The sequence below is a fragment of the Perognathus longimembris genome, chromosome 12 (genome assembly GCF_023159225.1).
Source record: "Perognathus longimembris pacificus isolate PPM17 chromosome 12, ASM2315922v1, whole genome shotgun sequence".
Lineage (NCBI taxonomy): Eukaryota > Metazoa > Chordata > Mammalia > Rodentia > Heteromyidae > Perognathus > Perognathus longimembris.
This window is the reverse complement of record NC_063172.1, coordinates 7022919-7050558: the sequence shown is the minus strand read 5'-3', so window position 1 is coordinate 7050558 and position 27640 is coordinate 7022919. Positions and strand designations below refer to the sequence as shown.

Sequence of the window (27640 nt, the reverse complement as noted above, 5' to 3'; positions counted from 1 at the left end):
TTAATGGTTTTAAGGTCGTTAGACTTAGTACATATTTAGTGGTGGTGTATTTTAGGGGATAGTTCAGAAGGAAAGATTCCTGGTTTCTAGTCTTGGAGAAGGGATTGCTCCCCCAATTGCTCTTGGCTTCCTGAAGTTCCATTCCTTTTTCATGGATGTTGACAGTTACCTGGTTGGCAGGGAACTTTTACTGCCTTCTAACATAACCATCTTGCTATAGCTTTCTCTTAAGCTATATGCCACAACTTTTGGTATGTTGCATTAATATTTTTAGTTGTTGAATGTGTTTACAAGTTCAGACTGGTTCATTTTTATTGTCTTCAAGTTTGTACATTCTTTTTTTTTTGGCCAGTCCTGGGCTTGGACTCAGGGCCTGAGCACTGTCCCTGGCTTCTTTTTGCTCAAGGATAGCACTCTGCCACTTGAGCCACAGCGCCACTTCCTGTATATGTGGTACTGGGGAATCGAACCCAGGGCCTCATGTATATGAAGCAGGCATTCTTGCCACTAGGCCATATCCCCAGCCCCAAGTTTGTACATTCTTCTGTTCCTTCCATTTTATTGTTTAGCACGTTTGTCAAGTTATTTTTGTTATTTCAGTTCTATATTTTCCATATTTTTTCTTTATAGCTTGGCCTTTTTTTGAATTTTTTCAAAGGCATCTTTCCTTTTTAGTTTGTTTTTTCTTATTTATATCTTGGCCTTCTTTATGGAGACTTTATGCTTTTTCACTTGCTTCAAATTTCTACATTTCTCTTGAAGCATTTTTAGGATACCTGCTTTAAAATCAGATAATTCAAGTATCTGTAATTTAGTACTTGCACTGTTCAATTTTTTTCCTTTTCACTGTTGCTTACGTTTATTCAGTGTAACATCTTATAAAATTTTCTTTCTTTTTACATAACGAGATATTCTTAGTTCTTGGTACAATGCATGATTAAAAGGAAAACTCAAAACCTGTGCAGTTGGGCACATGCTAACCAGTTTGTTAAGAGTCTTCTCTTTGAGCACTCTCTGTGGCTACTGGCTTTTTATTTGTTTCCCACTGCTTCAAAACTCGACCTGAAACAGGTAAGAACAAGATGAATGCCCAAGGACTTATTTTTTAACCATGTCTACTTGGTCCTGGGTAGCCACACTGCCTCCTTCCCTCTCCATTTCAGTGCCATCTTCTTTCAGATACTGAACATGGTTTCAGCTCTACTTAGACGGATCGGGAAAACAATTGCTCTTCCGCCTTACTGGACATGGACGTCAAGTGGCAGGGATTTTTTTCCTAATGCCCTGAAATTCCAGGAGAAGGTGGGATGTGTCTGTCGTGGGGTATGGGAGGTGGAGAGGCAGTGAACGGGATCTACAAGTACACGGAGAGTCTAGACTGAGGAAGCAGTTCCCGTGGGGGTGAGGTCGCCGGGTCTCCTGTGACAGTGGTGTCCGATGTTCCCTTTGCAGCCTCTCCCCCTCTGGGTGCCACATAGGACACGCAGAATAGTCTAGGTAGCGTCCTCGTTCTGGGGAAAGACAGGGATGGAGGAGAAACTTGGGGCACTTCCCCCTGGGACAAGGAGACTAGGAGATGCAGAGGCCGCCGGGGTGACAGAGGCCGGCCTGAGTCATGGCCATGCAGCATCCCTCTTAACCCGCACGCCCTCTGCCTCCATGCAAGAGGCTGAGTCACTGTGACAGGACGTCCCCGGGGTGGACGCCTTTGGCCTGGTTCTCTTAGTGTTCTGCTCCACTGCCCGGGTGGAAAGAAGCCCTCTTCATGCAGCAGTGGGGCCGGCAAATTGGGGCGTCTAGAGAAAGCCCAGCCAGCTTTGCACCCACAGAACACCCCCACTGACTCCTGAAGGGTGCTCTGAAGACTCCACTCCTGTGGCTACCACCCCTCTCCCTCACAGTCCTCTTCATGCTGGCCTGCTTCACAGATCTTGTGCCCAGAGGTTCAAGTCACCAAATCCAGTGAAGCAGAGCGCCCCCGCGGGAGGGCCTGGCTGGGTGCTTACCACTTAGCTGCCTCCTCCTTGGGCTCCGGCCAGAGAGAGTGACTCGGCGCCCAGCCCCCTCTGTCAGCCCGGGCACACATTGGGAACCAGAGGGAGGCAGGAAGGCAGCAGGGGTTGGGGCTAACCTCTGGGCATATTCAACTTTTACTAAGACTTATCTGCTTGAGGACCTGCAAATGAAGAGATGAAGATATCACTGGCCAGGGCAGAAGGGCCAGTAGGTGGTTGTTTAGGTCAAAGTCCCCATCTCGGGGCTTTGCTTCCAGTAAGTGCCACTAACTTTGCCCGGCACCTAAGCCTTAGCTGCCTTCGATCTTTCGCTGACCTCCCTGTCCTCTGACCTTGTGAACGCTGTGGGGTGAGTCTCCATCCCTGCAGTGGAGGGAGGTATATTTTCCAGTATTTTCTAGGCCTGTCTGCAGATGGTGAAGAAGCTCAGGTGAGGGGCAGAGCAGCGCTGCTCAGGTCAGCTTCTCCAGAGTGTAGGAAACCTGAAAGGAAGAATAGCAAGGTGCCGAGGAACAAGACGGGACGGCGAGGCATGGATGACGGGTAGCTGTCGGCATTTGAAGGCTGGTTTAGGGAGGCACTCAGGTTGGAGACTATGGACAGATTGGGTGGTGGGGTGGGAGGTATTGCAGAGATTAGTAGGAGGTGTAGCACTGTTTGATGAGTGTCTGGCTGGAGTGGATCTGAGCTTAGTGAAGAGACGGGCTAGAGCCCCAGGAAGAAAGGGATGTGTCAGCCCTGAGCACAGGATGTACCTGGATCGTTAGGGGCGTGGTTCCTTAGCCATTTTAAGCCCACATCCTGACACCAAGTAGGACATATACTCTTCCTTCCCATAGTTGGTATTATGAACACGGTATCAGTACCTGTTTGGGGGCTGAGCTGCGTTGGTCTCCCAAATCCGAGTGTTGAAATCCTACCCCAGTAGCTTAAGAGATGGTTCCAGAGAGCAAAGAAGTAACGAAGTTCAACTGAGCCCATAGAAGTGGACCCTAGTTGAGTGAGGCTGGTGTCCTTGAAGAGAAGTGGGTGCAGACGTGCAGAGAGGACAGGACAGACAGCCACCCCCAGCCACATGGGGGAGCCTGAGCAGACACCGACTCCGCGGTCTCCACGCTCTCACAGCCCCAGACACCATAACCGCAAAGGGCTACCCACCCTAGAGCCCCTGAGCGGGCACTTGGTTCCTCCGGGGGCAGGCTGTCTTCTTCTGCTCCCAGCACAGCGTTTCTCTGCACTCTCACTGGGCCCACCACTCTCCTCAGTGACCTTCCTAGGTCACCCACCAACCCCTTCTACCCATCACTACCCTTCTGTCGGGCTGCCATTCTGCATCTTTGTCATTCCTCCTTGACAAATGAGGGAAGGGTGACGATAGGCACTGCCAGCCCGAATGAGCAACGGAACGGGTTTGTTGTCCTGAAGCCGCTCACCCCCCCGCCTCCCGCCCCCCGCAAGACCCATGGGCTTCTCCCCGTGGCTTTGTATCTTCCAGCTCTCTAGCGTAGCTCCCAAGGTCCTGGGAATGATGGGAAGGAATGGCATCCGAAATGGGATTAGAAGTTCAGCAGGGCCTTGGAGCTAACTTGTGTGGCTTCTCTCAGGATTAGCCCCAGCCTCTACTGTGGAAGCCTCCGGGTGCCTTTTGGGACAATGCTCTTCTAGCAGTGCCAGTTCCATAGAGCTCATGGAGCTCACACATCCCTGTGCTGATGAAATCATCTTCATGCAGAGAGCCAAATGCCAGGCCCTTCTGCACTTAGCCATCAAATCAGAACGAAGCCCTAGGGATGGTAAATAATCTAACAGCCAGGGATTAACTGATGGTATTGATTCTTCGGTGTGATTATGTTCTTGGCTCGAGAACAGTATACATGTATAACACGGATAATCAGTATGGTAGTGTTAAAAGTGACCAAACTAAGGCCATGTTGTGGACCTGTCAAAAAATGGGACAAGAAATGGGTGTGATGTTGAGTTTGTGTGAGCATGGACATGCACATAGATTTCCACACTAAAATTCTTTTTGTCTACATTTTGGACATACTAGGGTTTGAACAGAGCTTCATGCTTGCTAGGTAAGTTATCTACTGTTTGAGCTACACCCTTGGCTGTTTTTCCTTTGTGTTCTGCTTGCCGTGATTCCTTATTTATGTTTCCCAAGTCACCTGGGTGACCATCACCTGCCTCCACACCTAGATTTTTTTTAATGCAAATGAAATTTAAGGAACATTTTGTCCTATCTTTGAACTGTAATCCTCCTGATCTCCACTTTCCCCATAGCAGGGATGATAGACGTGACCTACTGGCACTCAGCCTAAAATTCTTACATTGTATATCAATGAGGACAGGAATTTGTCTTTCTTTTCCCTCTGCCGTGTGTGTGTGTGTGTGTGTGTGTGTGTGTGTGTGTGTGTGTGTACATAAATATATATATCTTCAGTGTCTAAAACTGCTGACTAAAAGCATGGAGGATGGAAGGAAGGAAGGGAGGGAGGAAGGAAAAGAAGGAGAGAGGGAGGGAGGGAGGGAAGGAGGGGAGAAGGGAGGAAAGGAAAGGAAAGGAGGGAGGAAGGGCAGGGAGGAGAGGAAGGAAGGAAGGAAGGAAGGAAGGAAGGAGGGAGGAAAATTGGGAGATGGCTTCTTTCTCATGATGGCCCTGTCCTGTCACCACGAGGCTACAGAACCCTGTCCTTTGCTAGTCAAGAATTTGGTTGCCACATTACCCAGTCCTGTTCCCCAGGGCCTAGGCAGGTTCTTATGCGCTGATAGCCACTCAAGTGTCCTCACGGGGAGCAGACGCAGATAGAAGGCACACCCCGTGACCACCAGAGAAAACAGTGCGAGTCACTGCTCCAAGGAGTGTCCTAGAGTGCAAGAATGGTTCCTCGTTGCTCTATAAAGGCTGCTTGACCACCAAGGCTCCTAGGACAGGCTCCTAGGCTGCTGGTTCTTTATCCCAGGAAGGTGCCAGGAAATGGCCCTGGTCCTGTGGGTCTTCAGGCTGCTGGGCTCAGCCTGCTTGGTGTCAGCCAACATTTTTGGTGAGTTCTGAGGCTGAGGCACGTGGGTAGGGAGGGGGCTGCCAGGCACTGCGTTTCTGTGTCAAGCAAGCATTGCCCGCAAGGCCCTTGCATCTGTTTGACTTAATTTAACCCCTCCAAATGTCCAGAGGTTGGTTATTTGCTTTTCGTTATTAGATGAAGATGCAGAGGCTCAGAGAGTTGGCTGTGTTTCCTGAGATCACAGCACTGGTGATTGGAACAGGGTAGTTAGGAAACAGATATCTGAACACAAGTCTAGCTCCTCTCACCTTACTCTTGGGTCAAATTTTTGGCGTTGAGATTGTCTTTTAATCTCTTTGGCTACCCAAGTCTATGTCACTAATGAGAGTATTTGAGGAATAGACTTCAGGAAATAGAAAAAAATATCAATCTCCCTTTGGACAGTAAACTAGACCTAAGCTCTATCCTAGGCTTAGCTGCCTGCCTGTTTGACCATGACAGTCAAGGTGCATGTCATTCCTCATGGCATGGTTACAACTCGAGGGATTTGTGCATGTCACACAGCTTCTCGGTGAAGCGCAACACCGCCCGCCTTGTTAATGACTTCACATTGTGTGCCAGAAAGGTGCCACATCCGCAGGTAGAGGCTTAATCCAGTCTAGGACAAAATCCTGGTGGTGTTCTGTCTCGCCCACAGAAGCCTGGGCTGCATGGATTCCCAGGGTTTGATTAGGAATTCTCTGTCAGCAGCTGTGTGACCTAGGGCAGGTGACTCCCTGCGTCAGGCTGGGTGCCACAGCGGTGAACGGCAGTCTTGCCATCCCTTCCTGGGGCCAGTGCAAAGGCTCCAAGGACCTAATGAGACACTGGGAAAGGTGAACCACTGCCAAGTCTTCTCAACTGTGAAGGCTGATGGCCATGTGGCTAGAGAACGGTGTGCGTCTGTGGCTGGGATCCAGGCTGAATCCTTCCCTCCTCCATCACTCCCCTTTGCTCAGAATACCAGGTGGATGCCCAGCCCCTTCGTCCCTGCGAGCTGCGGAGGGAGCAGGCCTTTCTGCAGCAGGCAGACTACATCCCGCAGTGCTCGGAAGATGGCAGCTTCCAGTAAGACTGACTTCATCAGGATATTCCTGGGAACGGGAGAACTGAAGAGCATCTAGCCTCTTGTCCCTTCCCTCCACCGTGCTTTGCAGCCCTCCGAGTGCATGAGCTGCATGCCCTGCATGTGCCTAGCCCCATCCAGCTTCAGTTCTCCCGGGCTGCTGCCCTATCCCAGCCAGGACCTCTGAATTCAGGGTGGCAAGGGAGGAATTATGTAGGATGCCTTCCTTTTGAGAGGGTTTTTTTTTAATTATTCTGTACTCATGTCTCTTGTTCTAGCACTGCAGATTCAGTCCTGCTCTGTCTGTAGGAAGCTTCAAGCACCCTCTTTTCTTCTTCCAGTGCGTTTGCCCTCCTTTCCCAGTGACCCTGCAACTGTCATCTCAGCCTTCTCTTCCCTGGGAACAGACTCCTGCCTCCCCGCTCCCTGCCCCCATGTTATCCCCTGCCGCTTCCTGCACCAGGCTGAAACTAGTGTGGCTTCCAGGACCTCGAATGGTGTCACCTCCTGTGTCTCCTCCTCAGGAATGTCCAGTGCCAAAATGATGGCCGATCCTGCTGGTGCGTGGGTGCCGATGGCAGGGAAGTGGCGGGCAGCAGGCAGCAGGGAAGGCCGGTGGCTTGTAAGTGGTGTCCAACACGACCGGAGGGCCTGGGACGGTCACCCTGGGTCTGGGAATGAGCAGGGCTTTGAGTGATGCCCCAGGCAGGCCCCTCTCCGAGCTGCTGGTCTTCCTCTTAGAATAAGACAAGGCCCTGCTCACCACACACGGTCCTGTTTCCTAAAGATCCCTGTGAAAGTCAGATGAGACATTGAAGTCACGTGTTCGGCGAGTGGCTGCCAAGGGCCTCTCTCTTGCCAGGCACCACACCTGGTGTGGAATGGATAATGGCTGCTAGACATCTAAGTGACCTGAAGCCAGCCGGCAGATGGAAAATCAGGGATGCTGTTGGAGGGCTTGGGAGGGATTTCTGGGATTTGGTTAAGTGCTATCTAGGTAAACGCTGGCTAGCTACAATGATGGTTAAGGTCCATTGCCAAAGAAACAGCCCATTTATGTGACGTCATAACTCTAAAGCCAAGGTCATTTTGAGTAGATCGCCTTGAATGCTGAAATCAAGCCTCCGAGGCGAATCAGGAGTCCCGTTTGGCGCTCTGGTTTTCTGTGGCCAGTGTGACTGGCTTGGAGACCAAGTCTGGTGTCTCACACACCGCTTGGTCTTGACTACGTCCCACGCTCTCCTCTGAGCTTCAGGTGGCCCCCGTCCTGTAACATGAGTTTTCTCCTGTGCTGTAGGGACTTAAAGCATTCCATGCTCCAACCGCATAGTGGTTTTCAGTCTGCTCCTCAGGCTGCACGGCCTATGCATGTGGAAATCAGATTCCATCCAGCTTTGACCCTGATCTCTCTGGAGAGTGTCTAGCCATGGTGTCCACTTGACGAATGTGGCACTGGAGAGATCTACCCTCTCTGACTCTGTCCCCAGGATCCTAGAGCCTTCTGAGTACCGTGCTGAACGTCTTTAGCCACTGACACCAGATCCTTCTCCACTGCAACCTTTAGGGAAGGAACGAGGGTCTACCTGGACTCGGTCTCAGCAACCTCCTCTGCACTCCTCTGACACAACTCTTGGTGTCCCTAGGTCTGTCCTTCTGCCAGCTGCACAAACAGCAGATCTTACTGAGTGGCTACATTAACAGCACGGCCACCACCTACCTTCCTCAGTGCCAGGATTCTGGGGACTACGCAGCTGTGCAGTGTGACCTGTGGCAAGGGCAGTGCTGGTGTGTGGACACGGAGGGGATGGAGGTGTACGGCACCCGCCAGCAGGGGCGGCCCACGCAGTGTAAGTCTCCAAGGCCCTGGGTACCATATCCCTGGGTGGGTTGAAGCTTTGCCCGCCGTCTATCAGAACCTGGCCCTCAGAGGGAGAAGGAAAGCGTTGTGCAGGCAGATCCGATGGCTTCTGAAGTTCCATACTTGCTTCTGGATTAAAGACAGTTTCAACGCACACTTGTGAATCTCCTGTTCCCGTCAGATCTTCGTCACTGTTGGAACTTTATCTGTCTAATGGGAAGCTTAGGTGGACCCTTCTTGACAGCAGAAGCCTATGCATGTAGCCATCCAGAAGATTTAAGAGTTTTTACAACCGGGGATATGGCTCAAGTGGTAGAATGCTTGCCTAACAAGTATAAGGCTTCGAGTTCAAACCTCAGTTCTGCCAAAAATAAAAATAAAATATTGACCCTTTCTCATAAAAATGTTTAGGTCCAAGGAGCTGTGAGATAAGAAACCGTCGTCTTCTCCACGGGGTGGGAGACAAGTCACCGCCCCAGTGCTCTGCAGATGGAGAGTTTATGCCTGTCCAGTGCAAATTCGTGAACACCACGGACATGATGATTTTTGATCTGATCCATAGCTACAACAGGTAAGAGGAGCAGCCCCTGTCTGTAGTCAAGATAGGGTCACTGGTTGCCAGAGCTCACTCTCATCTTGGGGGCTGAAGCGCTCTATGTCATGCACACAGCCATCTTACTGTGTGTGTCCTATGCCAGTAATCCTAACACTCAGAAGGTCAGTACAGGAGGGTTGTGAGTTCAAAGCCAGCCTGAGGTACATCGTGAGTTCCAGGCCAATCTGGCTTGCATATGCAGATTTTATATCAAAACATAAAATGATATATTACCCTCATATGCTAAATGGCTTTGGTGTTCTCAACAAAGCAAACTGGCAATTTATATTATAATTAAAAATATTGGAAGTGGCTCCATGGCTCAAGTGGGAGAGCACTAGCCTTGAGCTGAAGAGCTCAGAGACAGCACCCAGGCCCAGAGTTCAAGCCCCACGACTGACCAAAAAACAAACAAACAAACATGTGCTGTCTGGTCCAGCCAGCCCAGGAAAAGAGGAATACCAGAATGTGAAGACATGCATACTGGGGCGCCTACTGCATTGGTTTTCATCGGAGCATAATGCAGGGAATTGGGTCCTGAGTGGTTACCCAAGGTGGTGGGTGGCTACATAAATATTGAGTCTCTATAAATACATATGTTGTCATTCAAAAGGCTGTGTGAGAGCTAGAGCAGGTGATGTGGAGAGGATTCCATAAGCACATTAGGATACAAAATACAAAGTGCAAGTAACACAATTTAATTAAGAAAAACAAAACAGCCAAAAGATGCTTTCTTTATGTTTCTAGGATGTTATGGCCATGCTGGGATCTATATAGAACAAGGGAGCCCAGAGAGAAACGGGGTTGCGTGGACCACTTAGAGGAGCCAGGCAGGTATACAAGCGATAGGCAGAAACATGATCTCCAGGAAAAGAAAATGGCTAGCATAGACAGGGCCATTGTGCAAATGCTTTTTAGTGATTTAAACAGCAGAGGCAAAACAGAGAGATGGGTGATAAACCTTGAGCCAACTGGGTAGATTGCTCTGGCTATTTTGAGATGGCTACCTGATCATTGTGAAGGGCCTATGCGGCCCTCACGGGTAATTGGACCTGTCTGAGTAAGAGAATAAAGGTCTGGCCTAGGAATTACTGCTGGAGAACTTGAGCCTCCATGTAACTGGCTTTCCACTCCCTCTGTGAGAGGGGGCATTTTCATGGACTGTGCCAGCCCCCCAGGCTGAATGCCTGTGCACAAGGACAGCCCTTCTTTGTTTGAGCTGCATAATATTTTTAAAAAGTAGGAGCTGTCATTAGGCTACAGCCTAGGAAGTTGAGCATTGGCAACTTTGCATGTTCAAACTAAAACATGAAATATGAAATCCTGATCTTAAAGGGCAAGGGGCTATCGGCATTTGTTCGCAGCACCAGGAAGCTGGGCTTGAACTGCCCTTTCTAGACCAAATCTCAACCTCCCATCCCCTGGGTTCCTCTGAGCTCCATTGCCACACTCCTACATACTACATCCATTGGCATTCCGGTGCTGTCTTTCACCCAAAGCGCTCGCCTTTGTGACCTGCGTTCTGCCTCTGCCTCTTAGCACAATGGCCTGGCCTCTCACACTGTTAGAGCCTCTGTACCTCCAAGGCTATGCCCTGCTCAGCAGGTCATGATGAAGGTCTGATGTGACCTCATTTATAGGACCATTGGGGATTTGCACAATTACTATGCACCAACAGGGAATTCTCACATACCTCCCAGTTTAGCATATGTAGGTGAGTTTTTTTCCTTTGGGGATGAGAAAATGTCTTGTCAGATAGCACACAGAAATCCAACAGGCTCATTTACTATACTTATCAGTGTAAACCAATGTGTCCTCAGTTCAAGTTTAACTAAGTACTCACAATACACAGGAAGAATTTCAACCTTTTACTTACTTTAATGTTTTTGGTAATGCCAATACTGGGGCTTGAACTTCACTGTGGTTTGGCTCTTTTACTCAAGTCTGGCATCCCACCATTTGGGCCATACCTCCATGTCCAGCTTTTTGCTTGTGAATTGGAGATAAGAGTCTCTTAAATTTTTCTACCCAGGCTGGCTTCAAACTATGATCCTCAGATCTCAGCCTGCTGAATAACAAGGATTACAGGCATGAGCCACCAGTGCCCAGATCTACTTCAGTATTAGTAGAAGTCATTTGATGATTATAGCTTTTAGGACTATGAAGCAGAAGCTAAGGGACTTATTAATAGGTCCTACAGATGTCTGGATTCTTCAGTATTGCTATTCATCTCTGCTCCCCACAGTGCATAGCACAGAATCTTGAATGTAGCAGGTCTAGAATCTATGCAACTGTGAAGAGTCACATTGAAGAACATTGTAGGCATTGTTGAGGTAATTCATAATTCACAGCTATTTCCACAAGAGGGCAGTCTAGTTAAGTTCAAAAATTAAGTGTCGCACATTCATTGTTTAACACAAACCCATCCAAACGTACACTGTGGAAAATGGATCCTTTTCTTTTTTGTAAGTAATGAAGACTCAGGGTGCCAGGTATATCTGGATTTCAGATAAGCACAGGGTAATGTCCCCAACATTACATAAAACATTTTAAGTTTGGGAGTGAGTGGAGTATGATGTAATCACGATCAGACTTGGAGTTGGGAAAGAATTGCCAATGGCAATTGCAGAAGCCACAACCCAACGATCTTAACAGCACAAACTACTTTGCTAAAGAAAGGGCCTTCCACTCACAGTGGTGATATAATTTCAGAAACCATCCACAAAAATCTGACTCTGTTGAGTCTGATTGTGAAACACAGAAACTTCAAGATGATTTAGGTCTTGAACTCACTCTGTTGGGGACAGAATCCTGTCATGGTCTATATCAAAAGAATACTGGAAGTAGATTTAGGATACCTGGTTTCTGTTGTTGGTTGGGTGAATTTCATCTAATCATGTTGTCACTCTACATCCCAGCTTTCTCATTTGTGAAATGGAGATTATTCGAAAGAATAATTGTGAGAATTGTGCACTGAAAATTATGACATCAAACATTCATAACACTTTTATAGTATCTAATTGCTCGATACACATCAGCTGTTACCATTGTTTGAGCAGTAACTAATGCTAATAATCACATGTTGGGTAAGGATGGTGCCAGGCTAGATTTACCTCCCCTGGTGCGGGGATGCTAAGCTTACTCCCTTATCAGTGATTCCCTTTTCACCCTCTCCCCTGGGCACCTGACCAGCAGGCAGCCAAGGTGGAGTGAGGGACACGGGCTAGCCTAAGGTGCACGTGGCCGAACGAGATCCCCTTTTCCTCCCTCCTTACCCACCAAGGAAGCCAGGTGCAGACGGATCTCAGAGACGCTTCGGAGAGCAATCCGGTTTATTCGGGAGGGGCTTACAGTAATATAATGATGATGACGAGGATTGAGCATGAGCTGCGATAGGCTGGCGAGCTTGTCCGTCCAAGAGCAGCTCCCAAGGACCTCCCTCATGGGCTAACATCACTTCCCATAGTATCGCCCTGTGTGCTGGCGCAAGGTGGGGGATGGTCTCAAAGCTACCCCTTCTGGTTCCGGACCCAGAAGGAGATAGGTGTGGCTCACTTCCACACTGCCCCAGGGCTGGGGGAAGGGCGGCATCTCGGGAGCGCTCTCCTCGCCCTTCCCCCCCTTAAGGCCAAGATGAATCCCCAACAGATGGAACTTCTGCTACATGGGCTCTAGGTGCTTAGCTCATCTTAATACCTATAGAACTGGCGAAATGGGATTAAAGATGGCAGCACAGGGTGTCTTCCCCAGAGATGATGAAGGGGGGCAGTCCTAAATTGCCATAAAGCTACCTTCCTTGGGAGGGGGTAATGACTCTTTCTCCAGCTGAAGCCAAGTCACCTCTAGTATGCAAGATGGGAAAGATCTTGACAGAGATACATGCTAAGAGCCCTGATAGGTCCAGTAATTGGTCAGTGTATAAGAGCAGAAACCCCAACTATAAAATTGCAGAATGAAAATATCACAAAGGTCTTGTAGGTCATAAACTCCTCTAGGCCAGGAAGTCAATGTGAGCCACTTGATTCCATTCATAAAACATGGAATAGGTGATTTAATCTCCTTGTGCTTTGTGTTGGAATGGATTCCAGATCCCACTGAGGTAGGCCATGTGACTTGTCACTGCATCTACCCAGCCCAGTGTCGTCAACACCTGTTACATGCCAGGAAAGTGAAGTATTGGACATGCAGAGAAGTGTCAGCACAGAGTTACATGCCTCACAAGATATCAACCAGGAGCAGCCAAATGTATATTGACTGGCAGAGACTAGTAACATGTGGTGAATGAGACCAAGGTGTGAGCACCACTAGATAAAAATGATGACTCATATCCCTTATCTTCCTCATCTCTAAACTAAGTTAGAAACAATGCCATCTTTCTTTTAAGGGCATCAATTGGACTACTAAATAATTTGCAGATCATCTTTTGCAAAGTATTACTTAACAAGTAGCAACAACTATGATAGCCAAGCCCTGGTGGCTCACACCTGTAATCCTAGCCACTCAGGAGGCTGAGATCTGAGGATCACAATTAGAAGCCAGCCAGGGCAGGAAACTCCATGAGACTCTTATCTCCCATTAACCACTCAAAAACCAGAAGTGGAGCTGTGGTTCAAGATGGTAGAGTGTTAGCCTTGAATAAAAAAGTTCAAGGACAGTGCTCAGGCCCTGAGTTCAAGCTCCACAACCACTACCACCACCACCACCACCAATTATTATATAATTGTTAGCATTTTTAGAATTGAATTTGAATCCCAATTTCCAATAGAGGAATTTCTTAATTATATACTTCATGTCCATGGCAACTAGGCCAGATGAGATTCTAGTTTCGATTATATAACACATTATTTATGATAACATTTATTTTTATATAACCTACATACCCACAGTAGACTAGCAACGTGGAAAAATCTTGTTTCACATATTAATTTTTGCTCAGATTAACAAATAGCTGTTTCCCCTATAATCTGGGCAGTTGCTGTCTTGTGCATTGCCTTCCCAATGGCCCTATCTAGTAGATTAGGTGCATGTTATGTTGTGATGCTGTCTTTCACATGCTGTTATATATGCACCCTTGACTACAGTATTTTATTTTGTTTATTATAATTTGTTTTTTTTTAATTTTCCCATCACTCTGGTGAGAATAACATGAAAGTTGTTTTTAATGTTTTTCTACCAATAGACATGTTCATGTGCAGAGCTATTGTTTCTTTTAACTTATAGTTTGTTTGGGGATAGATTTCTAGACATATAAAAAAAACACATTCAGGCCTTTTATATAGAGAACAGGAAAAAAAATCAATGTTACATAAGGGTGAAAATTCATTTTTGTTAATTCAGTTATAACACACAGGAAGACCAGAATATAAAACATGGGGAGCTAGCCAATGGCTGCTTGTAACAACTGTTGGGTCAGATTTGATTAAGATAGACTCTTCCCCAACCTATAGAGTAAGAGAGAGATAAGATGGTACCCTTGTCAGTGATGTTTATAGTGTGTTTTTGCAAGGATTAGCACATCTCATTTCCTTTTCATAGACTTCTTGTGGTAGATGTCCTCTTTACAATTTTGAAAGGCTGTAAAGAGCTCTGGAATCCTTTGTAAAAAAATGAAAATACACCTGTTTGTAAAGCAAACTTGGCCTTACATCTCTAGCATTAGACTCTAGTGAAGGAATCTGTTAATGTAGCACTATGAAGGTAGTATTCATGAAAAACCCATTGAGGTTATAACAAAAAAAAAGAGAATTAAGACCAATCTCCTTGATGAACATAGATGTAAAAGTTCTCAATTCAATTCTTGTTAATTGAGTCCAACAAGATCATACACCAAAACTAAATTGGTTTCACTCTGGGAATGCAAGGACAGTTTGATCTACACAAATCTTGCTTTCTGCATGCCCTTTGAGACACACATGGACATAAATTGACCAAATTCCACAGGGAGGTAAAAGGATAAAGGGTATATCACAGCTAAGCATAGCTTTTCTCCACTAGGCCCAGTCACTCTGGGGCATGTGGCATGGAGCCTAATGGAGAGGACGTGGTTCACCAATTTTGATGGGAAGAGGGAAGAGGTGATCATTTTCCTTTTAAAAACAGTAGCCATATATTTCATTCCCCCTCAGGTTTTCAGATGCCTTTGCGACCTTCAGTTCCTTCCATAGCAAGTTCCCTGAAGTATCTGGGTACTGTTATTGTGCTGATAGCCAAGGGCGAGAGCTGGCGGAAACAGGTGAGCAGGTATTCCTCAGCTGCCTTGAGATAGTGGCTGGCAGATAGTGTAAGGCAGAAATAGCAATTTCTGGAGGCTACTCACTTCCCTGCCAGGAGCCTATGGGTATGGAAGAAGAGATGGTCTTAGAGGAATTTCACTGATGAAACTCTACATGCAGCTGCAGCTAGACCATATTGTGCCCTTGTGCACACTGAAAGAAGCCCCGCCCTGTGGGCAGATGCAACTTGAAGGTTGACAAGTGGAAAATGGGGGTGTATTGCTGCCTCTTATTCTCTAGGCAATGTTCCTTTGTGAGTTACAACACGTACAACTAAACCCCAACTCTGACTCTGGAAACTATTATTGTCCAGAGTCCATGCATAATATAGCTGGTAAAATCTGTGTCCCTAAGATTGCTGTGCTAAAGTCAAGCTTGATTTCTAAATTAGCCCATCCCTGAAACACTGTCTGCCTGTGCTTAGGTGTGGAGCTGTTACTGGATGAAATCTATGACACTATCTTTGCTGACCTGGATTTGGCATCCACCTTCAGTGAAAGCACCCTGTACCGGATATTGAAGAGAAGGTTCCTAGCAATCCAGTTAGTTATCTCTGGCAGATTCCGATGTAAGTAATAGGCTGCCAGCAAATTGATTTTTGTTTCTCCTTGGGGATGGAGGACCTGGGTTTTAGGTTGTTTCAGTCTGTGGCTATGCACAGGTCAGAACCAGGGTTCAGACCATTGTGACTTCAAACAGCACTGCACGATGCAAATCTACAGGCGTTGGCCATAACTTGTGGCTTTTGCTGTGACATCTCTTCCAGGTCCTACAAAATGTGAAGTAGAGCAGTTTGCAGCCAACAGATTCCATCACCCCTATATTCCAAGATGCCACAGAAATGGGGACTACCAGCCAGTACAGTGCCAGACAGATGGGCTATGCTGGTGCGTAGACAGCCAGGGGACTGAGATCCCAGGGACTCAGCAGCAAGGGCAGCTACCATCTTGCGGTATGTTTCCTCTCCGGGGCCGCTCTTTCTTGTCTCGTCAAGCACTGTGACTATAACCATTTCTCTACACCTATAACCATTTCTCTACCCCAACCTCTCCAAAATCCACTAACATGGATTCCCTTCTTAATGCGACTGAAGAACAGTGTATTGTCATTAGCATCCAGTGTGTTTCTCATCTCAGGAAGTACTGAGGACTTACAAACTGCTGAATGTAGCTGTGTTGGGAGAGCACAGGCAGCTGGGGATATAAAAGAGGAGGGAGTTGTTAATTCTGTTTGGTGAAGTGTTTGAGAAGGAGGCACCTGGGAAGGCTGTTGTTAACTCTTACCACACCGAGCAACTTCATGAAGGAAGTACTTGTGGGAACACAGTACTTGCTCAGCACTTTACCACTAGACGGAAGGGCAGAAACAACTCAGTGAACCCTTTCCTGTTACAGCTAGAGCGCGAGGGTTTCATGCAATAATTACAGGGCAGGTGAAGACTGCTGAGGTCACAGCTGTGATGGGCTTGTATGGGAAAAACAGTCACCCAGTATTCTTAGTGGAGGAATTGATAGGCACATTGGAGGAGGAGGCCTGCAGTGTTCTGAAGAGAGGTGATGGAACTTCATTGTTTTTCCTAGTACGGTTGCAAGACATTATCAGAAACTAGGTAGCACAGAACAACCAGTTTTACCTCAGAGTTTTAGAGGCTAAAAGTATAGATGAAAGGTGTAAGTTGGGCAAAGATTCCCCAGAGGGCTCCAAGGTAGGATCTTTTTCTCACTTTTTGATGGCTGTGGTGGTTACCAGCAATCCTAGTTCTTTGCCTTACAGTGGTGTAACTCTAATCTTTGCTTCCATGGTCACATAGCTACTTTCCCTCTGTGACTGGGTCATCTCTTCTTACAGGGGCTCCCCTAATCTAATGGGAGCCCATCCTAACCAATCACATCTACAATGACTCTCTTGCCAAACGAGATCACATTTCTGTGGGCCTAGGAAAGACATGGATTTTGGAGGATACAATTGAACCCTGGATTCAACATGGAAAGAGGGGGAAGTTGTGACCTAGAAAAACTCTATCCCTAGACATTTCCAGTAAGACCCTCTCCATGTCAGCTTCCTAGTTAGATTGCGAAGCATACTATTGATGGGGGAAAGGAGCCAGCATACAGGGTGAATCCGGAAGCTTCAGCAAATCTTGAAACAGTAAGAGAGGAACCTACGTCTATATAGCTTCAAATTAGATATGGATCAATACTCACTTAATAATTCCTGCTAAAACCAATCAATTTGTCTAACTTAATATTTTCCCTGGTGTTTGGCAATGTTCTGTCTTCTGAGTGTGAGAACATTAAAAAAAAAAAAAGTAAATAAATTTGAGGTCTTTACAAACATTTCAAGACCATGCCTTCTTTCCCTCATGTAGAAATGAAGACCTCTGGCTTTTTGGACTAAAGCAATAACTCCATTAGAGGCAATGCATGGTTCACATAGTTTTACTTTTCCTCTCTGGTGCATTTATCTTGTTGCCATGGAAACGAGCACTACACGGAAACAACACAGCTAGATTTTGACTTGGCAACGCTATACAAGAAATTCACTCGGGCTAGGCTCCTAACGGGGGAGGGGCCTGAAGACGTGAAGCAGGGGACTTCATGTCTCCATCCCTTCCTGTGATATCCATTAAGGGGACGTGTGCCTTGCTAAGGGAGGTGCGGTGTGCTCCTGTACTGCCAGGTCTTTTTCGTGCCCACCACATGTTCCAGTTCTTTCTCTGTTGCCTGGTTACTGAGGGAAACTGGCTGATTTCTTGTTTTAGCATCTGTGCAAACCAAGGGGAAAGAATTATTTTTTTTTTAAGTTTAGGTGGTTTAAAGGTCCCTTAAGAGTTACAGTTTTATGGAGGAAAATGGAGCATACTTCGACTTATATGACTGACAGTCACTTAGCATTTGAATTTTACAGGTTTTCCCTGAATGTGATTATAGTCAACTTAGGATGTGTGGAAAGGATTGACATTAGAAATTAAGCCGCTTGGATTCAATGCCCAACTCATAAATGAGAGCATGGGTTTTTGTTTTTTTTTTTTTTTTAGAAAAGGACGGGAAGGTTTATCAATCCTTCCAAGCAAAGTGGGGACTGTGTGAGCTGCTATCTCAAAAAGCAGTCCCACTTCCAAGGGGAGGATGGTGTTTTAAAGGAGAGTCTTTAAGGAGCACAGGCTTCTGGATGTACATACTGGATTCGGAGCCTGGCACAACCTACCATGATACCACACCTGCCAGAATCTTATTTCTAATAAGCTCACTTTGTGAGATAGGCAAACATTTGGAAGAAACACTATTCAACCCTGCACAGTGGACAAATGTGGTCAGACTTTTCAGAATGTGGTCCAGTGTCTACGAGACTTGACTTGCTACGGCAAATGTTCTACCCTAGGTAAAACTGAGAGAGGCATATGAACTGGGATACTCTTTCCCCAAAACAGTCCCAGGGAGCCACCTCAGAAGGAGAGGAAAAGGGAAACGGATACAGGGTAGAATGTGATCCACAATGTAGGTGTCCTTGGTTGAATTTTTGGTACCTGATTCCTATCTTGGGACTGCTTGTGATACTAAGACCATGTCTCCTGTTCCTCCCGTCTCATGCAGCTGAAGACCAGGCATGTACCTCAGAAAGGAGGCAGGCCTTATCCAGACTCTATTTCGGAACCTCAGGCTACTTCAGCCAGCATGATTTGTTCTCTGCTCCTGAGAAAACCTGGGTCTCCCAAAGAGGAGACAGACCTGCCTCATTCTGCCTACCCAGAATCAAAGAGTTCTTTGTCAACTCTGGACTTCTCCATTCCCTGGTGTCAGGACAGGGTCCACAGTTATCCACATTAGGAAGTCTGCTAAAAGAAGCCATCAAGGCAATTTTGCCCTCCAGAGAGCTGGCTCGCCTGGCCCTTCAGTTTACCACCAACCCCAAGAGACTCCAGCAAAACCTCTTTGGAGGAACATTCCTGGTGAACGTTGGTCAGTTTAACTTGTCCAGAGCCCTTGGCACAAGAGGCACTTTTAATTTCAGTCAGTTTTTTCAGCAACTTGGTCTTCCTGGCTTCCAGAATGGAGGAGGACCAGTAGATCTAGCTAAGCTACTCTCTGGGGGATTGGATTCAAATTCTGCCACAGAAACTATCAGCGCCTCTGGAGCGGTTGTTAAGAATAAGACAGTTGTGGGAAGCTTTGGATTTGAAGTCAATTTACAAGAGAATCAAAATGCCTTAAAATTCCTTGTTTCTCTCCTGGAGCTTCCAGAATTCCTTCTCTTCTTGCAACAAGCTATTGCTGTGCCGGAAGAGGTAGCAGGGGATCTGGGTGATGTGATGGAAATGGTGCTCAGCTCTCAGGCCTGTGGGGAGACACCTGGAAGGCTTTTTGTCCCCTCATGTACCACTGACGGCAGCTATGAGGATGTCCAGTGCTTCGCTGGAGAGTGCTGGTGTGTGGATTCTCAAGGGAAAGAAGTCTCTGGCTCAAGAGTCAGAGGGGGGCGCCCAAGGTGCCCCACACGATGTGAGAAGCTAAGGGCTCGCATGCGAAGCCTCACGAGCAGACAGCCTGCTGGCTCCAGCTTGCTCATCCCTTCCTGTTCTAACGAGGGATATTTCCTACCTGTCCAGTGCTTCAACTCAGACTGCTACTGTGTCGACACGGAGGGTCAGGCTATTCCTGGAACTCAGAGTGCAATTGGTGAACTCAAGCAATGTAAGTCTATTGGCTATTTCACCTAAGTCTCTCTCTAACTCCAGACCCAATGTATCGTAGGAAAATTAGTTCTTTCACGGCTAATGAGCGTTTTCATTTACTAGCAAAATGGGCAACTTAATAAATGAAAAATTCTCCTGGAAAGCTTGGCTGATGTTAGCTATTGTAAGCAGCCATCGAGGAAATTTGTTTAGCCTTTAAATGCTACAGCATACATGTCTGTAGTGTTGATCAACGGTTCATCTGTACAGCACTGTGTAGTCGTGTGAGGTGTCCTCTATCTAGATGTTATGTATGAATTAAAGCTATTATATAAGGGATGTTGATGGATTTTGAACAGCTAAGTGGGCTTGCCTTGGTCTTTCTGACATGTTCAATTGGTTAAGCACTTGCTATTGTCTTTCCCAGGTCCTACTCGCTGTCAATTGCAGGCCGAGCAAGCTTTCCTGGGAACCTTGAGGGCCTTGCTCTCTAACTCCAGTGTGGCACCCACCCTCTCCGACATCTACATCCCACAATGCAGCGCGACAGGGCAGTGGAGGCGGGTGCAATGTGACGGGCCCCCTGAGCAGGTCTTCGAGTGGTATGAAAGATGGGAGGCTCAGAACAGAGATGGCCAGGAGCTGGCCCCCGCCGAGCTGCTGATGAGAATCGTGAACTCTAAAGAAGAAACATCGAGAAACTTCCGTCTCTTTGTTCAAAGACTCTATGAGGCTGGCCAACAAGGTGTCTTCCCAGGGCTGGCTCAGTATCCTTTCTTCCAAGATGTCCCGCTGTCAGTATTTGAGGGGACCCCGACTCAGCCTGGAGGGAGCATCCTCCTGGAGCCCTACCTCTTTTGGAAGATCCTAAATGGCCAGCTCAGCAGGTACCCAGGGCCTCTCTCAGACTTCAGCGCACCTTTGGCCCACGTTGACCTCAGGAGCTGCTGGTGTGTGGATGAGGCTGGTCAGGAACTGGAAGGAACTCGGGCTGAGCCAAGCAAAGTCCCAACATGTGAGTTAACTCAATGCGAAGGACCAGACTTGCGTTTTCGTTTGTAATTGGAGAGTCCTGAGTGTCAAAACTGGAGTGGCATGTGAGGGTGGCGTGTACAAACCCTTCAGTTCATGGCTTGTGGAGGAATTGGCCTCCTCATGCCACAAAGTCAGGTGTTGACAAGGGTAATCTAGTCTGTTTTTAAAGTATCTAGCAACTGGTTATTTTAGTCAGTGAGTAGGCTTTCATTGGATGTCTTGTGTATACAGAACATTATTTTGGAGCTAATGAAGGTGATGGATGTGATCACCACGTGGCACTCAGCTCATGCTTGAGCGATTTCTCCTAAGTCAAGTGCACCATCTCATCAGTCAGCAAATATTGTGGTGCTTCTGCTACATGTGCAGACTACTCCTAGGTGCTCAAGACCTCAGGAAAGTGCAAGTAACAGCCTTTCATTGACGGGGACAGATTTAATTAAGGATTCATTGGACAACCACCGATGGAAGTTAGTTTGGCTTTGTGGCAGAAAGACTTACAGAGAAGTTGTGGGGAGTGAGGTGTAAATATAATGAAGCTGATTCTGTCTTAAATTACAAAGCCTTATTCCTAGGTAGCTATGCCAGAAGGTTGAAAGAACAACCAGACAGACTGAATACTGCAATTTTCAAATAAAAATCTCTGTAAGCAGCAGTTGCTAGTATTACAGATGAGCATCTGGAATGAAATCTCTGTTCTCCGTGTTAAACATTGTCACAACCTTTCATGACCATGTTGAAGTTCATCTGACTACTTGATACTAGCCAAAATTTAAGCTTTAGGGAGCAGACTCTAGTTAGGCCAAGGGACCATGCAACAAGACTAGTAATACCCTCAGAATTGTAAATATCAAGAAGGCAGCACTACTCAGAGATACTTGTAGACCTAGCAACAGGAACTTCCAGAGCAATACATCTATGTTGGCACGGCTGTTACATAGAGAGTCGTTGCAGAGTCATTCTCCATACTACAGATCAGGTTGAGAATTCCTATCGTTTTAGATGCTCTGAGACTGAATTTGGTCCTCTGGACTTGCAAGTGTAGGAACCTGAGTGGCACCTGAAGGACCCAGTGCCCAGTGACTAGTCCCATCCATTCTGGAATGAACACAGGGCTGAGCAATAGAGGTAGACTTAGAAGAGAGTGACATTTTTATAGAGTCGGGCGATTGTGTGGGGCAGATGGCTGCATGCATAAGACAATCCATAAGGTAATTGTTTTTTATTGTAATACATAATACACTATCCATCGAAGGCCTGCATTTTAAGTCTTCCTTTTGAATTTTTAACTTTGCTATAAAATTAAATATTAAAAGTTGCACCAGCTGAGAATACTTCATGTGTACATTATTACAGTGTTTCATGCATATGCTTTATAAATAAAGAAAATGCCTGTGCTTTGGTGGTACCAGGCTCTTGTTGATAAGGGTCTGTGACCTAAAAGGTTTAGTTCTGAGCCTTGGTACTTAGAGTGGTGTCCTGTAGTATCGGGGACAGGTGGCTTGAGAGAGATTCAGGACTTGTGCTCCACCTACTAAACTGAAACCTACATTTCTATGACATTTCCAGGCAGATCAAATGCGCCTGATAACCTGAGCAGGCCAACCTAGAACAAAGATCTCTCGTTGTCCTGAGTCTTCGTTCTGCCACCCATTGCTGTGTGTGCTGGAGGAAGGAGGCTCTTGAGTGTCAGCTTTATCTACAAAGTCTGACTTCCAATAAATCGCTCCTTCAGGGCTACTATGAAAATTATAGAGGGCATAAAAGTAAAGGGCCACCATAGATACATAGAAAACTCTTAGTAAATATTAGCTGGGTTAATACATCCGACAGTAGTGAGTAGGCCAATCATTTCCTCCATGTATTCAAGCTTGGCCTTTAGGCCTCGAGAAGCATCAATTTGCTGTCTCTGATCTGACTGAAGTTCTGATTTCATTATTTGATATGCCTTTTTTTACTATCCACTGAGTGCTAAACAGAGAGAGTTGTATCTGCCCTGAAGACCCCAGAGAGTATTAGATAAATCAAGTCCATAATAAACTATGAGGGTTGTATAGAAGAGTGCACACAAAGAATGCATGGAAGATGCCCAGAGAACCAGGCTGTGAGTCGATGGAGAGTTGAGGTAGAGAGATTCACTTGGCACCAACCTCTGGGATGAAACCTGAGGTGTATTTATACATCTACAAAGGCATGGCTGGCCCATTTGGGCAGAGAAAATGGAATAGGTCAAGTAAGGGAAGCTGTGGAAGGGATGGACTTAAAAGGAAATGATAGAAGAGGAGGGAGGCAAAGTGGGGTCAGATTTTAAAGCTCTTCTGTGCCAGGTTAAATAATTTTCACTTTATCTTGGAAGCAGTGGCGTATAAGCAGAATATATCGAATGTGTGATTATTAGCTTCATGGATCCCAGATCGCTGATATTGATAGATTATTTGACTAAGAATATCCATTTGATCAAGAACACAACGACGTTCTCAAATTCCAGAAGTCACAGCTTTCTGCTGATCTCACGTTCTCCAGAGTCCACGGAACATAAAATGATCGGTTGACACAAATATCTCCCGTGTGGCTTTTGATAGCAGGGATAATTAGAAGGCCAACACTGTGCCAAGTCATTCAACTGTAACACCTTATAGAATCATTTTTTCCCCCAAATCTCATAGAAAATGCAAATTCTTCCATCATTCTCAGTGCGCGGATCAGGAGAGTGACAGAGAAGTCAAGCATAGTATCTACCACCATGGTTAATAAGTGACGATACAATGGAACCCAGGCATCTTAAGAGATGTGCTTTCTTGTTCACAAGAATGTGTTTACTGTGCACAACACTTAGCTGCCCATCACCAATCTACCCATCCCCTTATTTATTCATCCTCTCACCTGCCCATCTCCTTATGCATCCACCCATCTGTCCACCTACTCATCCATTCTCCCCACCACTTGTCCATTGTTCCACTACAGACAGCTGGTCAAGGTCATCATTCCCAGAGCGAGCCTATCTAGACTAGAATTCTGAATCAATTACTAGCTAGCTGGAAGCTTCTTTAAATCATTTCACTTCTTTAGGCCTCGATTTCTTATCTGTTACTTTGGAGCTAAGATTATCTCCTCCGTCTGACACTAGATGAAGCTAGATTATGTAAATGTCCTTCAAACAATGCCTGGCAAGGAACAAACCTCAACTGTGGCTAATCTTATGCAGTAGGTTGTCCTTAGATGCTGGGTGAATGAGATGACAAAAGCCCTGCTTGGTGAGCGAATCTCCCTGTGATGGTTTTGTTTTTTTGTATTTCCCCCAGGCCCTGGCTCTTGTGAGGAAGTGAAGTTAAGTGTCCTGCAGTTCATTAAGGAATCAGAAGACATCTCAGCTCGCAACACTTCATTCCCGCTGGCAGAGAGTTTCCTAGTAGCCAAGGGAATCCGATTGCGCAGTGAGGAGCTCGGTCTTCCTCCATTCCCCCCATCCCGGGAAGCTTTCTCTGAAACATTTTTTCGAGGGGGCGATTACACCATTCGTTTGGCGGCCCAGTCCAGTGAGTATTGTGCACTGAGATTCTTACTCCGTCTCTGGGGAAGAAAGCGTGTGAATTTGTTTCTCCTCAGTCATCTCCAAGACTTGGCTATTTATTTTCCCTGAGGTGCTGGGTCACCAAGAAAGAAAAGACGAAGTGATTTTGTGCTCCCAGTCCAAGCTAGGATGCTGCTCACGTCTCTAAAACGCTCCCAGCCCCTCCTCCCGTGGGGAACAGAAAGAATATCTTGTATTGCAGAATGACCTTGGGGTCTTCCTGAAACCACACAGTCTTGCTAAAATGTGAGAGACTTCGATTACTCAGACTCCGCCACTTTGCCCTGGTTCAAAACTTTCCTGTGTCCCCAAAGATGCAAGGACACCATGGAGGGTGTAGGACGAGGACCCTTATTGCACACAGGAGCCCCTCCATTCCTAACAATAACTCCCAAAGATACATGCACGCGACAGAGGAAGGAGGTCAGAGAACCCCACAGTCCTCTGGCGACAGTAACAGTCACACAGTACTTGAACTGGCCTTTGGCAAGGCATTTGGCAAGCTGAAAAGATGGCCAGCTCTTCGCATTGATCCTCTAACCCTTTCTGGGTAAAACAAGCTATAATCACCCTCTGTGATTCCTTCCAAATGGGAAACGGAGTCTCATGTTGAACTACTTGCTCAGATTTGCCCATCTAATAACTAGCCAGGCCTGCGTGGGAAGCTGGTGGCGTGAGCCCCTGCCCAAGTCCTTAGTGCCTCTGTGTCCCGCCCAGCAGATCACGGGCAGCTAAGGTCAGTGCCAAGACCTTCTTAAGGGCCGGGTCCTTTCTCTTCCACTCACAACCTGGTCTGGCAGGAGGGTCATTTTCTCTCGCTTCTAATACAGACCCTACACTGACGTGACAGGAACCCAGGACCCACTGTCTCTAAGCCTTCCCTTAGCACCTTCCCTCCCAGTTGTTTTCTCTGACTCCGCACCTGGAATGTACCAGGCTTGGGTACCAAGAGGGCAAAGCTATCCATCCCCTGGCAATGCATGTGCCGAGCCAAAGCGAATCCCTCCCAGGGGGCTGAGAACTTCCTGCTTCCCTAACAGTGTGTGCCGCTGGCTGGAGATGTCTCTGTTCTTCTGAGCCCGTGTAAAACTCTCTTAAAGCATGGTAGCCCACGGAAAACATGCCCAGTGTCTAGTGAACCCCTCACCTTTCAGCTTGAAATGTGTGTAGATGAATAAGGAGGATGCCTCGGGTTAAAACGGGGGTGCGCTTGGTTTATCTCAGTGATGGTGCCCGCAGGGTTGGCATCACATGCTCCTCCTCTTCTCTTTCTGTGACTCTAGCCTTGAACTTCTACGGGAGCCAACGCTCTTCCCCGCGCAATTCGGCTGCAGCCGCTGTCCCTCTGCGGTCAGGCCCCTACGTGCCCCAGTGTGACGCGTTCGGGAGCTGGCAGCCCGTGCAGTGCCATGCTGGGACTGGTAAGAGGGAACCTTAGGAGGCCAAGCAACACTCACTTCTGTGTCTTAGAAGAAACAGCCCCACCGTGGGAGGCGAATGGGAGGCTCCACTCTCCAGTTCTTCCTGGGCAGCGTCTCTGGTTTTCAGTTCTCTCCCCTGTAGGGGAAGAGGGACCCACGATCAGCCCGAAGACCAAAGCTGTCGTTGCTGGAGGAATCAGGGTGCTACGATCTGTGATTGTGGATATTGTTGGGCAGTGGAGCTTTATTTGTTCTTCGAAGCAGGGGATCCCGACTGGCCAGCTCACTGGCATCTTAAGCCAGGTCATCTCTAGGATACTTGGGTAGGTTTGCGGTTCATGTCCTAAGCTGCTGATCTATGTGGCTCTTTTCTAGGGCACTGCTGGTGTGTAGATGGGAAGGGAGAGTTCAGCCCTGCCTCACTGACTGCCCGTTCTTCACAGATGCCCTTATGTAAGTGACACAGAACTTGCCTATCTGACCCTAGTAATGGGCTTCTGGAAAAAATGCCGTTGTCACCTCACATGGGCTCTGTGGCCCAGCCCTTCAGACCCATCTCTAAAGACAACTGGACCCATTTTCCAAGTCTCTAGGCCAGGGGTTCCCGTTGACCATGCCTCTTCCTTACTGCGTCCCCAGTTGGAAAGGTGAGGAAGGAATTGCTGAGTTGGGATGGAGCTGGCCCATATGCTGTTGTTCCCTGGGAAGGTTCAGCCAGGCCTGTGGTCATGTCATTTCCTCTCAGCTGTACCTTCAGCCAAGCTTCTCTCTGAAGGTCTTCCCTGTGTAGTCCATAGCCCACTTGACATCTCAAAGTGGCACATCCTCCTGTGTCCTTGTCCTTTGACTCTAGCTTGTCTCTCCTCCAAAGTTCTATCTCTGTGGAGGGGAGTTCTATTCCTCAGATGCATGGCTCTGGGATCTTGGGCCAACTAGAGCTCCCCACCTATCCTCAGTACCCACATCTGTTACGAGCTCCTTTCTCTCCTCCAGGCCCCAGTCCCTGTGAACAGTCTCGAGCCAATGCACTGCTTTCTGGTTGGAAACACGTGGGGGTCCAAGGAAACCCATCTCCAGAAGACCTGTTCACCCCAACCTGCTTAGAGGTAAGGCTCTGAGGGCCCGGGCCAGTCCCCAACGAAAGGCCCCCCCCACCCCCGCCCCTCCGCCGAAGCATCACCTGTGGTCATGTAATCTGGGCTTCCCCTCAGACAGGAGAGTATGCCAGGATGCAGGCATCAGGGTCGGGGACCTGGTGTGTGGACCCCGCCTCAGGAGAAGCAATGCCACCCAGCACAAGCAGAGGTGCCCAATGTGAGTAGCTCTCCCTGCCCTTGCCACGCCTGCAGGCATCCCAGTGAGCACTGAGTGTGGAGTCCCTTCCTATCCCAGCCTGGCTACTTCTCCAGCTGAAGACACAGCCCCTGGCCTCACTCTGTCCCAGGATTTTATGTAGGAAACAGGGCACATCCTTGCGGTGGGTGGTGTCAACCTCTGTCAGAGACCTCGGGGCTCAATGGTGCTCAGAGCTAAGCTGAGCACCGCAGCAGGGTACAGTGCCCTGGGCACCTGACCCCTCTCTGTCTCATGCATCACCTTTGTCCCTCTCCACTTCAGGGTCTTAAAACCAACTGTGGTCAGGCATTGGAAGAAGGTAGACAGTGTGTCTCCTGCCCCTACCTTCTCCCTGTGCACTCACTCAGACTACCTGTAAAGTCCAGAGCCCCTGGAGGGCAGGCAGCGAAGGGAAGAGGACTACGGCTACCTTTGGGGCCCCTGGGGTGGTAACATGGGTAGGGAGGGATGTGGTAGCTTGTGCCTGTGTAAGGAACAGGCATGCACACAGCCTGGTCCACCTGACTTGTCTTTGTTCCCAGGCCCAGGCCTCTGTGACATTCTCAGGAGTAGAGCCCTGTCCAGGAAAATTGGCCCTGGCTTCATCCCCGCCTGTGAGGCTAAGGATGGAGGCTTCACACCAGTGCAGTGCAACCCGTCCCAGAGCAGCTGCTGGTGCGTCCTGGGCAATGGAGAGGAAGTGCCCGGGACTCGCGTGGTGGGCAGCCAGCCCTCCTGTGAGAGTAAGTTTGCCCC

The 27640-nt window shown here is 47.6% G+C and overlaps 1 protein-coding gene across 1 annotated transcript in view; it reads left to right on the top strand.

Annotated features, from left to right (window-relative positions):
* Positions 1-4992: 4992 nt before the first annotated feature.
* The window catches only part of Tg (thyroglobulin), a 160002-nt gene continuing 137354 nt past the window's right edge, over positions 4993-27640 (top strand). The window contains exons 1-16 of the mRNA XM_048358633.1: positions 4993-5059; positions 6019-6127; positions 6650-6747; positions 7769-7972; positions 8395-8554; positions 14704-14810; positions 15275-15418; positions 15617-15802; positions 18444-19541; positions 19950-20537; positions 23860-24093; positions 25412-25549; positions 25925-26002; positions 26543-26655; positions 26761-26863; positions 27427-27627. Coding sequence (XP_048214590.1) covers positions 4993-5059; positions 6019-6127; positions 6650-6747; positions 7769-7972; positions 8395-8554; positions 14704-14810; positions 15275-15418; positions 15617-15802; positions 18444-19541; positions 19950-20537; positions 23860-24093; positions 25412-25549; positions 25925-26002; positions 26543-26655; positions 26761-26863; positions 27427-27627 — 3628 coding nt within the window. The remainder of the gene's footprint in view (positions 5060-6018; positions 6128-6649; positions 6748-7768; positions 7973-8394; positions 8555-14703; positions 14811-15274; positions 15419-15616; positions 15803-18443; positions 19542-19949; positions 20538-23859; positions 24094-25411; positions 25550-25924; positions 26003-26542; positions 26656-26760; positions 26864-27426; positions 27628-27640) is intronic.